We start from the raw sequence: 11974 nt of genomic DNA on the forward strand, positions 1-11974 counted from the left end.
TGGATGGAGCCAGATGCATGAGCTTGAAGCCTAACATATCTAGTGGTGAAGGGAGACTCTATGTATCTTAGATGTTTGACCTAGGGGAAGTCTTCCTTCACTCAGCCCCGCTCCTCATTTGTTGGGAGAATCATATGAGAGTCTCTTACCACTATACTTGGTGCATGGTTTAGTACTTAAATATTATTAATAATGTCTTTGTCACAATCAAGTGTATTTGACTTTGAACAAGTCACATTTGATCTTTGAAATTCAGTTTCCCCATTTGAAAAATAGACTAAGATCTCACTCACCTCCAATGACTGATATTTCTATTAATTGAACAACACTTCAAGGACATGAATTACAACGTAGATTTGGGACCCCTCCCCCAACATGCACAGTTTTCCACATTATGATGTTCTGGAGGCACACCCGCCAACCTTTGACAGCTGTACCCTGAGTGCCTTTTGCTTCTGCTCTCTCTTCTTTAGGGAGTTCTAGGGCCGTGGATGGTAGCATTTATCTTCATCTCAGGAGAAGTGAAATTTCCTCTCACATCTTCAGTGGAAAAAAGGCAAGGGTCCTAGCCCCTTGCAGTGATGCTGTCTTGATCAGGTGTCTTGCTTTATCAAAATTTCTATACCTCAAAGAAAGTATTAGCTGGGCTCCAATGCTCCCCAACTCTGACTAGTTTTGATTTTCAAGGAGCATTTCCTGGTTTATTACTAATATATACCTATACGAAAGAGAGGCCTTGGAAGGGGAGTGAGGTGAGGTTGATGGGACAGAAAGAGACATGTCTTTCTTTCAAATGTCCTATGTATATGGTGTAAGACAAGGGCCACTGGGCCTGAACCCAAGCTCCCTGAATGGGTGGCATTTTAGATAGTTTTTCATGGCTGTGACCAAAATAACCGGCCAGAACAAATAAGAGGAGGAAAAGTTTATTTGTGGCTCATGGTTTCAGAGGTCTCAGTGCATGGACAACTGATTCCATTGCTCTGGGCCCAAGGTAAGGCAGCACATCATGGTGAAAAGGCATGGCAAAGAGAAGCTGCTCCCCTTGTGGCAGCCAGGAGGGAAAGAGAGGGAAAAAGAGTTTATAAGAAGAGGAGTCCCTCCAGGGCACATCCACAGTGACCCACCTCCTTTCCTTCCATCTACATCCCACCTTCCTACAGTTACCACCAGTCAGTCCATTCAAACTAGGATGGACTGATTAAGACACAGCTCTCGTAATCTAATCATTTTACCTCTGACTCTTCCTGCATTAACAGGAGTTTTTGGGAGATATCTCATACCCAAACCATAACAGGTGGACACCGCTCTAGTCCTGCCTAATATCTTGAGTGTCCCTTGTAACTGGCCTGAGCTCATTTCCTTCGCCATGATGAGGAAACTCCAGGCACTGCCCAGTCCTGCTCTTGACACTGTTCAAAGGTGAACAACTGTTACCACGACTCTTCTGAACGTTTCAGCATTCTCCACAGAGGTACAATGGAAACACTGGCTATCACACACTGTAAAACAAAATGTACCAAAATAACTTTTTGTACCAAGTTAGAATTTAGAACAGAAAATATTTATAAAACAGGCATTTGCTACTGAGCATGTTTTGGTCTTCAATTAAATTCTTTTCAAACTCAGGCTCCATGGCGTAATGGTTCTGGAATTAGTAATAATAAAACATTAGTTACACCAGTGAGTAATAGTTTTATTTAAAACAGGATGAAAATATTAACTCAGTGATGTCCAGGACCAAATGTAAGATCTCTAAGTGTGTATCCTTATGAATGTCAGAAGTGTCATTACTGGTAACCGTTAGGTTGGTGGTTGACATTTGTGTAACAACATGTATTTTGCTTAGTAGTTCCACTTGCTATTTTATCTGAGTCTCAAAGTCCTTCTGAGAATGCTTGACATAACTTCTATAGTTGGCAGAGGAACTAAGGCTCAAAGTTGGTTTGCTGAAAGTCACAAAGCTTACAGGAAATGACAGAGCCCGGGAGATTTGGAAGCAACCCTTGCATAGAGCAGGGTCTGATGCACTGGGTATCTGTGTAACATGCAGTTACTATAAATAAATGGGGGATCATGCCTATTTCATGAAGATAGAATGCATACTTAGCATACCGCCAGGCACTTACTTAAATGTCTAATAAAAGTTAGCTATTCTTATTCATTTTCCACAACAGCGCATGGATGTTGACAAACACTGCCACAGGCAACCTCTGACTTATGCAGTTCCCCATACCACCCAGGAACATTTCCACCAACAACCCAGTCTGGAATTGACCAAGTTGTTATGTCCCTCCCAGCTTGTGTGCCCTGGGAGTTTGGGTTTTTTTCTCTACTCTTCCCTTCCCTTCCCCCTTCCCTTAAACTCAACACTTCAGCTTGACCTCTATTCTTATCTTTCTGTACTTGAGTTCCAAACTCACTTGACTCAGAGTGGGTTGGGGGTGTGTATGTGGGGGGTAGTACATTGTGGGTCAGAAGAGAAAAAAGAGAAAAGGCTGCATCATTTTCTCCCTCTACTCTTTCCCTCTGAGATACCCCAGCTCACTCTCTCCCTGGGCTTGGGTCCCCAGCTCCTTTGCTCAGAGCTCTTGCTCCCAACCCTAGGGCCAAGCTCCCCAGAAGTCTGCTTTCTCTCTGAGACCTGGGGAGGTAGCTGTCCTTTGGGCTCAAGCAGTATCAGCACCACCTGGGAACTTGCTAGAAATGCAAATTCACATAGTCCCACTTCAGATCTGTGGAATGAGAACTCTGGGGATGGGGCCCAGCAATATGTGGTTTTACAAGGGTCCCCAGGCAATTCCAAGGCACACTCAAGTTGGAAAACTGCTGTTCTAAGGAACCAACATAAAAGGAAACAGAGGGCCCCAGCATTCCACTTTGCTTCTTGCCAAGCACCCAGAGGATCTTTCAAGCTTTGCTGGGGGACTGGGAGCTGAGACACAGCTGCTTGAATAGCTGCTTTGTGCTTTGTGTAGAGGGAGAGGAAAGAGGCAAGGACATGATGTTTACTGACCACCTAATGTGGATCAGCCTCCTGGAATCTACAGTTGCTTTGATTTTTAACCTAATGATTTTATAAAGTAAATGTTATTTGTTCCTTCATTATATATGGGGACTCCAAAGAGTTAGGCTTGGAAGAAGATGAAGGAAAGAGGGGAGCAGGAATACAGATGTGGGACCGTAGATTAGACCACAGATGGCATAGATTGTACATGAGGGAGGGGTCAAGATCATCTTGTTGAATACTTTCATGTTACAGATGGGGAAACTGAGGGTCAGAGAAAGGCCTTGCCCACAGTCACATAAAAGGTCGACTACAACTCCTAATTTAGTGCTCCATCTCTACCTTATGAATAAATAGTTGTTTGATTTTTCAAAAAATTAATTCAACATAAAAAGTTTTTAAACTTTTTATGTTGAATTAATTTTAGATTAATGGAAAACCTGCAAAAATAATAGAGTTCCCTTACATCTCCTCCCTTGTCTTCCTGTAATGGTAACATATTTCGTATCATGGTATAACTGTTAAGAATTTGTGGGCATTTGAATTTTTTATTTTGAGGAAGTTGTAGATTTGCATTCAGCTACAAAGAAAAAAAAATGCAGATAACTCCTGTGTGGCTTTGCTCAAGTTTCCCCAATGAAGACATCTGACCTAGAACTTGTGCATTTGTGTGAGTGGTTTGGTTTTATTCTTCCGGTTCATCCTCACTCAGGAGAAAAGTTTCCAGATCTCCTTTGAGGAAACAGAGAAGCCAGAAAATAAAGAGAATCGATCGTGAGGAGGGTTTTGTCAGGCAAGAAAGGTGGCATCTGCTTCTCCAGGACCTGTCATTGCTTCTCCAGGGACCACAAAGCCTCTGACTCCCGGCTCCCGTGTCGCGATCCCCGGCCGGCAAGGGAGACACAACACAGGATTCTTCTTTCAGCAGTTTATTCAGGCCTTTATTCAAAATGTATCTTCAAGCTTCTCCTCCTCCACCCATGCCTCCTAGCCTTAATAAAGCACCCTAAGCCCCAATGTAAAGCTGCCACGTGGATCTTTCTCATAGGGTGTTATCTCACAAAGCGCCAACTCTCCCTAATAAGGAGTTGTTTATCACTGACCACAATGGCAGCCAGCGCCATATTGTAATGGCGGCTATGGTCCGCAGAAACGGCTCACCACAGTTCCCCCTTTTTGTTTTACTAAAACAATACAGGCGAGAGTAGAGGTCCTATCCCACTGTGCAGAAGTGGCTGCATAGTATGGCTCAGCCCCAAGGAGGCGCCTTCCCTAGATCTGACTTCATATCAGCCGACGCCTTTTTTCGTGGAGCGGGGCGTGGACGTCCAACCCGCATGCAATAGAACATGCTCTCCTTGAGGTCCACTTATAGGATCACTCAAGTGCAGTGCCTTGCCTCGCATCCTGTATCGTGATGATGGTGAACAAAAGGAGGTAGCTGAGGCCGTTATTGTAGTACAGCCATCAATAAGTTGGCAACACCCTGAGACAAAGACACGGACTTTAAAGCAATAGACCTTTACCAGTGTGGAAACCCATTTTGCGTGCAATGGTATCAAGACCTGCAGAGTGCAAGGGCTTTTTAACACTAGAAGAAAGACAAAAGAAGGACATGTCGAACCCAGTGCAATGTTAAAAGAACTTGGGGTGCAACGACCATGTCAAAGATTTACTGTTTTAACTGCGCAAGCCAGACCTGTGGCGAGTTGCCAGTTTTTAAAGTTGCAAGAGCCTGCACGATCATAGCCTTATCACGAACATTGCGGGCCTTGAGACGACAGAGAAACCACAAACAAAGTATCACACCAAAGCAACATACTGCCCCCAAAATGCCTACTCCCACCCACTCTTTAAAAAAGGAAAAAGCAGAATATATCCAATTAGTGAATTGACCCAAAGTTACTGGTTTAACACGGGTGTTATTCAAGACAGCTATCTGAGTTAGTTGAGACTGGATCATTACTTCCGCTGTCATGGACCAATTTCCGGCCAAATAGTCACCGATAATGCGGGAAGCATTCTTGGAATCATTAAATCTAACAGAGGTTATACATAAATGTGCACGTTGATCAACACAACCCAAAAGTACCAAGTTAGCCAACTCTTTCAACTGAGCTTGAAGTATATCTATTCTTTGGTTGGCAGCTAAAATCCCTGACAAAATATGTTGATTAATTTTGTTTTGAGATTCAAGTATGGTGGAAGTTTGTTGAACAACCTGATTAATGGTGGCAGCAGTTTGTACTTGACTGGCCATGGCTACTCCAGCCGTAACCGCTGTAGCGGCAGATACCGCCACGGCTGTCACTATAGCTGCCGTAATACCAAAATCTCTGCAGACTCTAAGCAACTCAACGATAGGGAACTTATCTGGATCCGCAGTAACTGGGATTGGAACAAAAGTAGGTATTTTCATCACCACTGCTACAGTCCAGGAACCATTCCAGCACTCCGATAAATAACAGGAAACATTAGCACAGTTAAGCATTCCCGTCTGGGTGGAGTTGGTCAATAAGAACAGGAACGGGGCTTGGACACACACCGCTGTAGGGGGCAGTGTCGCATTACTTAATTGAGAATTAAAGGTGATATTTTTAAGTCTTCTACCTCGTCCTGAATCCTCCTCTATACGGCCAGAGATATTATACAACCAGCTTTTGGCTCCTTGTAATTGAGCCAATGCTGAAATATCGGCCGTGGCCCCCCTCTCATTGGAGATTAGCCATTGATACCAGGACCAACCTGTTCCTACAGAGGAGTTGTTATTGCTAGAATTAAACAAATATCTCTTAAGAGATGGGGAAAGAGAGAAGCCTGTAGCAACTTGGTGTTTTTCCCAAGAATGATCCTGACAAGGTGTGAATATTGGGGGGAAGGTATATTTAGAGGTACAATAGGGAGAAGCTTTGAAATGAGTAGCATTGAGAGAACCATTAGAAGGAGTCAATGGCATTAGTACCTCAGAGACCATAGCCAAGGTAGTTGTGTTTAAGCAAGTCTCATTAGAGGGGGTTCCAGAGCTGGAAGACACCCCCTGTACTAACTTTTGCAATACTGCCGTTAAGACACCTATCGAGACCCGACTATTTTGCATAGGGTCTTCCCAATTAGTCAAATTTTTGAGCCGTAATCTAATGCAAGAATCTCCTTGTAGGCCGAAGCAAAAGACCCCTGTGAGATTAACTTGGGACTGATTGAAAACATGGGTCTGGTCCCCTCTTGGAGAGGCACAAGGGGCAGACATCTCACATGAGGTAGAGAAAAGAGTGGGGAGGACACTAGAATTACTATGAACCGGCATCGGCATCGGCCATGCCCGTGCCACTGCCCACCACTGCATTGGTGATGTCTGTGCCATTGGCACCAGCATCAGCGCCAGGGCACTCAGCAGAATGAAGATCCTCATCACGAGATTGTTGTGGTCTCTCTTGTTGCTGATTGGTAGATGTCGAGACTCTTTCTTGTCAGGCGTTCGGGGACCCACACCGGTTCCGTTCGGTCCTGAGGGAAAACACAGACAGAGCCTCGTGCCCATGCCAGCACGGGATCAGGTCCATACCATTGACCAGAAAGTACATCTTTCCACTTAACATGCCCAAAGTTCGGGGCAGAGGGCAAGCAGTGCCTAGTCGCAGCAGAGCGCCCTTGGATGTCCAGATTCAAAAAATTAATAGTGAATAGAGCCAGGGAGAGGCGCTCTTTTGGGGTGTGGCTTAAGCCAATTCCCCCTTTTTGTTTTATTAACATCTCTTTTAGAGTCTTATGAGCACGCCCTACAATACCCTGACCTTGTGGATTGTAGGGCAAACCACGGACAAGCTGGATACCCATCTGGTTGCAAAAGGAAGAAAACTGTCATCCAGTCTACGCTGGACCGTTGTCCATCTTAATGGACTGTGGCAAGCCCCATGCTGTCCAGGCTTTTAAGCAATGTGTGATAACATTCCCAGCCTTTTCACCAGACAAGGCAGAAGCATGGATAATGCCAGAACAAGTATCTACAGATACATGGACATATTTAAGTTTGCCAAAATCGGGAACATGAGTGACATCCATTTGCCATATAGTTAAAGGCCGCAAACCACGAGGATTTACGCCCACAGAAGAGGGATGATGTAAAATGATACAATTAGGACAATCCAATACAATCTGCCGAGCATCAGCACGGGAGATAGTAAAGCGCTTCTGAAGTGCTCGTGCATTAGTATGAAATTTACTATGAAAGTTTCTAGCTTGATCTAAGGAGGAAACAGGGAACATCCAAGAAGGACGAGTAGCAAGATCAGCTTGGGCGTTGCCAACAGAAAGAGCACCCGGTAAACCTGTATGTGCTCGAATGTGCAAGGGGTAAAAACAGGCGGAGCGATTCCGAATCAATGTTTGGAGACGAAGGAAAAGGGAGGACATAACTTCTGATGAGCGTATGGGGCCTACTGTTTCCAATACTTTTAAAGCTTGAACTACATAAACAGAGTTTGAAATTAGATTAAAAGGAAATGGACATTGTTCAAATACTTTAATGACAATTTGTAGCTCCACCCATTGTGGATTACCAGGAGCAAACTGATGTTGGATAGGAGGTCGATTATTTACCACATAGGCTCCAATATCAGTTTTAGATCCATCTGTAAAGATATTCACAGCTCCCGGGAGAGGCGTAGAAGAAGTGATTTTAGGGAAAATGATAGGATGTTCTTTAACAAATGTAATAAGAGGATGTGAAAGATAGCGATTATCTATCTCTCTTGGAAAAGAGCATCGTAGTATAGCCCAATTATCCAGGTTAGCACACAAAACTTGAATTTGTTGACATGTATAAGGGACAATCACAGACTTTGGAGAAAAGCCAAAAAATTGTATACTTTGTTGTATCTCTAACATAGCTAAAGAAGCAACTGCGTCAGGATAATACTCAAGGAATTTTCCAGGGGATATACGTGGATGTATCCACAACAAAGGACCATCTTGCCACAAAACTCCAGTAGGTTGCCGTACAGTGGCAAGCACACATAATTGAAGAGGCTTATCCTTTTGAAGCCTGCAAAGGCTAGCATGTTGTATAGCCTCTTCCACTTTAAGCAACACTGACCTGGCTTCTTCAGCAAGATGTCGAGGGGAAGTAAGATCTGAATCACCTTTAAGAATATCATACAAGGGTTTTAATTTAACATTGGGAATATGTAAGTAGCCCCTAATTCAATTTATATCACCCAATAATTTTTGAAAATCATTTAACGTATGTAAATCATCAGTCCTAAGAGTTATCTTTTGAGGTATGATAGTTTTGCAAGAGATACTGGCACCAAGATACTCAATAGAATCTCCAGTTTGTACTTTATCAGGTGAAATAAGAAAGCCCTTTGATTGTAGTAAATGTACTAAATCAGTGTAAGCTGCCTCCAACATAGGGAATAACAGTTGCCTTACATTCTTTAGTACATTGCTCAAAAACAAGTTGCTTAATCAAAGGCATGGCTCTATCAGGATCACCAAAGATTTTTCCCACAGCATCCACCATCCTAGCAACAAAGTCTGAGAAAGGTTCTGTCGGGCCCTGCATAATCTTAGTCAAATTGCCAGACACTTCTCCTCTATTTGGGAGGGACTTCCATGCACGAATACAAATGTTGTTAATCTGTTCATATACTTTAGGAGGATATCTTGTTTGTTGATTGGCAAACCTGTCCCGCCCCAAAAGCATATCTTTATCCCAGGCAGGACGTCCTGCTGCATGATTTTGGGCAGCCTGTTCTATGGCACCCTCTAACATAAATGCTCTCCAATCTAGGTATTTTCCCGGGGAGACATAAGCTCGGACTAAGCTAGCCCAATCTGAGGGGGTCATGCAGAATCTAGTCAGTCCTTCCACCTGAGTAAGGGTGAAAGCAGCATCTATACCATAAGTACGGACTGATTCTGCTAAGGTTTTAATTATTTTAAAATCCAATGGCTCATGGTATCTTGCCCTATTGTTGTCCTGAAAAACCGGGTATGCTAATCCCATATCTGTATTAACTGTTCTCCAAAGTTGGGAATGGAAAGTCCTCCCGAAGTTTTGGACTCTACCCACTCCACCCACGTACGGGGGCGGAGCTACAGGAGGCGCGCGGGGGGGGGGGGGGGGGGGGGGAGGGGGAAGTGGAGCAGCCTCAGATACTGGCTCTTCTTCTAAATTCTCAACTTCCTCTTTAGAGCTAGACTTACCCCCCTCTACACGGTAGGCCTTCATACTTGGTGTCTCCCGTTTTTTCCTTTTTAATCTTATCTTACGTAATTGTTGCAACAATGTGTCAAGATCCTCAGAACTCTCCGAGCCACTTGTGTCCTTGGGTGTTTTCAATTCGGTCAAGTCTGGATAGAGCATTCTCCTGTTTTTATTTTCAGGCTCTCTTGTCTTTTCACTACTCTTACTCTTAATACTCTCTGCCACTTCGCTGTGGGATCCCTCAGATCTCTCTTCGTGCAATTGTTCAAGAACGGCCTGACCCTCACTCCCAGCTTCCTGGCATTTACCATCTACTATACATCCTCTAACCAACTTCCATACTGGAATAATACCACCTTTTAACGTCCCTTGCTCGTGAGCAAAATCTAGATCCTTTCCTAATTTGTCCCAACTGGGAATCGTAAGACTCCCGGAAAAGGCAAACCAAGGAGCAGCTATATCAGCTTCTCTTAGAAACATCTGCAAAGTGCTTTGCTTTACCTTAAGTCCTTTTGAACGTAGCAGCCCATCCAGAGCCAACAAAATTGGGCTAGAAGAGGTAGTGCCATAATGTTCTTAAAGTTATAAAGAAAGTGAAAGTACAAAGCCCCGCTCTCTCTTTATCTACCGAAGAGCGTTCTGTTCTTATTATTCTTCCCGCTCTCTCTTTATCTACAGAGGAGCGCCCCGCTATTTGCTTGCGGATTCCCACTTACCCGGGAACTTACCGGTGCACCACCCTGATTGCTGAAAGTTCTGGATCCTGGGTTCGAGGGGTCTCTTCCCCGTACGGGCCGCCAACTGTCGAGACCCCCGGCCGGCAAAGGAGACGCAACACAGGATTCTTCTTTCAGCAGTTTATTCAGGCCTTTATTCAAAATGTATCTTCAAGCTTCTCCTCCTCCACCCATGCCTCCTAGCCTTAATAAAGCACCCTAAGCCCCAATGCAAAGCTGCCACGTGGATCTTTCTCATAGGGTGTTATCTCACAAAGCGCCAACTCTCCCTAATAAGGAGTTGTTTATCACTGACCACAGTGGCAGCCAGCGCCATATTGTAATGGCGGCTATGGTCCGCAGAAACGGCTCACCATACTCCTGCAGGTGACACCAAAGACACCTATACTGGTGAGAGGAGGTGGGAAGGGAGCAAGGGCAGAGGTGCAGGGATAACTGCCCCCCTAAACCTTGCCTTGGGAGGGATCTTGAAGATCAACCACCCAATTCTTCATCTGATGCTGAGTTTCAATCCATCTCTGCTGTACACCTGCTGGGAACTCACCCCATCCAAAAACTTTGCTGACTTGGAGTGCTAAAAAGTTCTTTCTCTGGACTTGAGAGTAGAACTGAGTTTCTGTGTTTGCTGCTCTATTCCTGCTCTCACGCAGTGCTCAAGTGTGTGGATGAGTGAATGAACTAATGAGGAAACACATGCTGCGCTGCTTGACAGGGTGTAGGCATTGACTTCTCCTGTCATGTGCAAGGCCAGCCTGTCAGGGATAAGCCAAGCCAGTCACTGCTCTGCTGAGGGCAGGAGCCCTTGGAACTTGAGAGGAATCAGAGTGCTCCAGAGTAAGAAGGCTCTGGGGATGGGAAGACAATAACTTTCTTAAGTATTTGGGGTGCCAAGGCTGAGTGGCAGCCTGTCTTCATAACCCTGACTTATTGCACTGCCGGGCAAGTTGGGGGAAATTCAGTTTGTATGTTTCTGGGCTATTTACATAATTCTCAGTAAAATGCCACCATTGTGAAAGAGCCATTTGATGTCCATGGCTCTGCTAAGTGTTTTTTCCATTCTTAAAAGAGTCCCTGAAGGAATGTCATCTCCTCCACCCTGTAGAAGGAGGGGGTAGGAGCAAAGGGTGCAGTTGTCTGGGTCTGGATCTACCAAGGCGCTGCAGTATCCAGGGTGACTTTCAGTGAGGTTCAGAGGTGGGAGGTACAGAACAGGACAGGACAGGAGCACGGTGGGCCATTGCCTAGTCCTGTGCCATGGGGGCTCTGCCAGTTCTGCTGCAGGACCTCCATGAGGTGAAACAGCTCAGAGGGTTGCTGAAGGGCAGGGAGGCAGTGTGGGGCAATGGGAAGATAGGGCTTCCAGGAGAAAGGGTATCTGGATTTCCTCTGCTTCTTCCCCGTAGACCTCAGTTTTCCCCTGTGCAAAACCTGAGTCTGTACTCAATTCCATGATCTTTGTGGGTCCCAATAGTCTATTCATTTATTCTTGGACTCTTTTTTTTTAAATGTTTCATTATGAATATTATCCAGCACTGCCTAGACAAATGTTGGGTTGTGGCTCAGTGGTAGAGCAGTTGCCTGGCATGTGTGAGGCTCTGGGTTCGATCCTCAGCACTGCATATAAATAAGAAATAAGTAAAATAAAGGACCATTGTCAACTAAAAAATATTTTTTTAAAATATTGTTACCACAGTCCTTAATAAGAGATACAATTTATAGAACAACTTAATATATGTTACTGAAATAATGGTTTCATAAACCAAGACTTACCTTTCCTATAGGGACAGACATGTAGATCAGTGGAACAGAAGAGAGAGTCCAAAAATAAACCCACACATTTATGGTAGGATGATTTCCAACCAAGGTGCCAGAGCAGTACAATAGGGAATGACAGTCTTTTTTGAATGGTTGTGGGACAACTGGATCTCCATATGTGAAAATAAATGCATATATACATAAATACATAAACTTAGACACTTCATATGATGCACAAAAAATTGATTAAAAATGCATTGCAGACTC

At 44.4% G+C, this 11974-nt stretch overlaps 1 protein-coding gene across 1 annotated transcript; it reads right to left on the reverse strand.

Annotated features, from left to right (window-relative positions):
- Positions 1–3778: 3778 nt before the first annotated feature.
- LOC144376349 (uncharacterized) lies at positions 3779–10061 on the reverse strand. Its single transcript, XM_078043831.1, has 2 exons — positions 9944–10061; positions 3779–6511 (listed from the first exon to the last, which is right to left on the reverse strand). Exon 2 carries the CDS (start codon positions 6414–6416, stop codon positions 4680–4682), a length of 1737 nt encoding a protein of 578 aa, XP_077899957.1. The 5' UTR covers positions 6417–6511; positions 9944–10061; the 3' UTR covers positions 3779–4679.
- Between the last annotated feature and the right edge of the window lie 1913 nt (positions 10062–11974).

This window comes from Ictidomys tridecemlineatus, chromosome 3 (genome assembly GCF_052094955.1).
Source record: "Ictidomys tridecemlineatus isolate mIctTri1 chromosome 3, mIctTri1.hap1, whole genome shotgun sequence".
In the NCBI taxonomy this organism is placed as follows: domain Eukaryota; kingdom Metazoa; phylum Chordata; class Mammalia; order Rodentia; family Sciuridae; genus Ictidomys; species Ictidomys tridecemlineatus.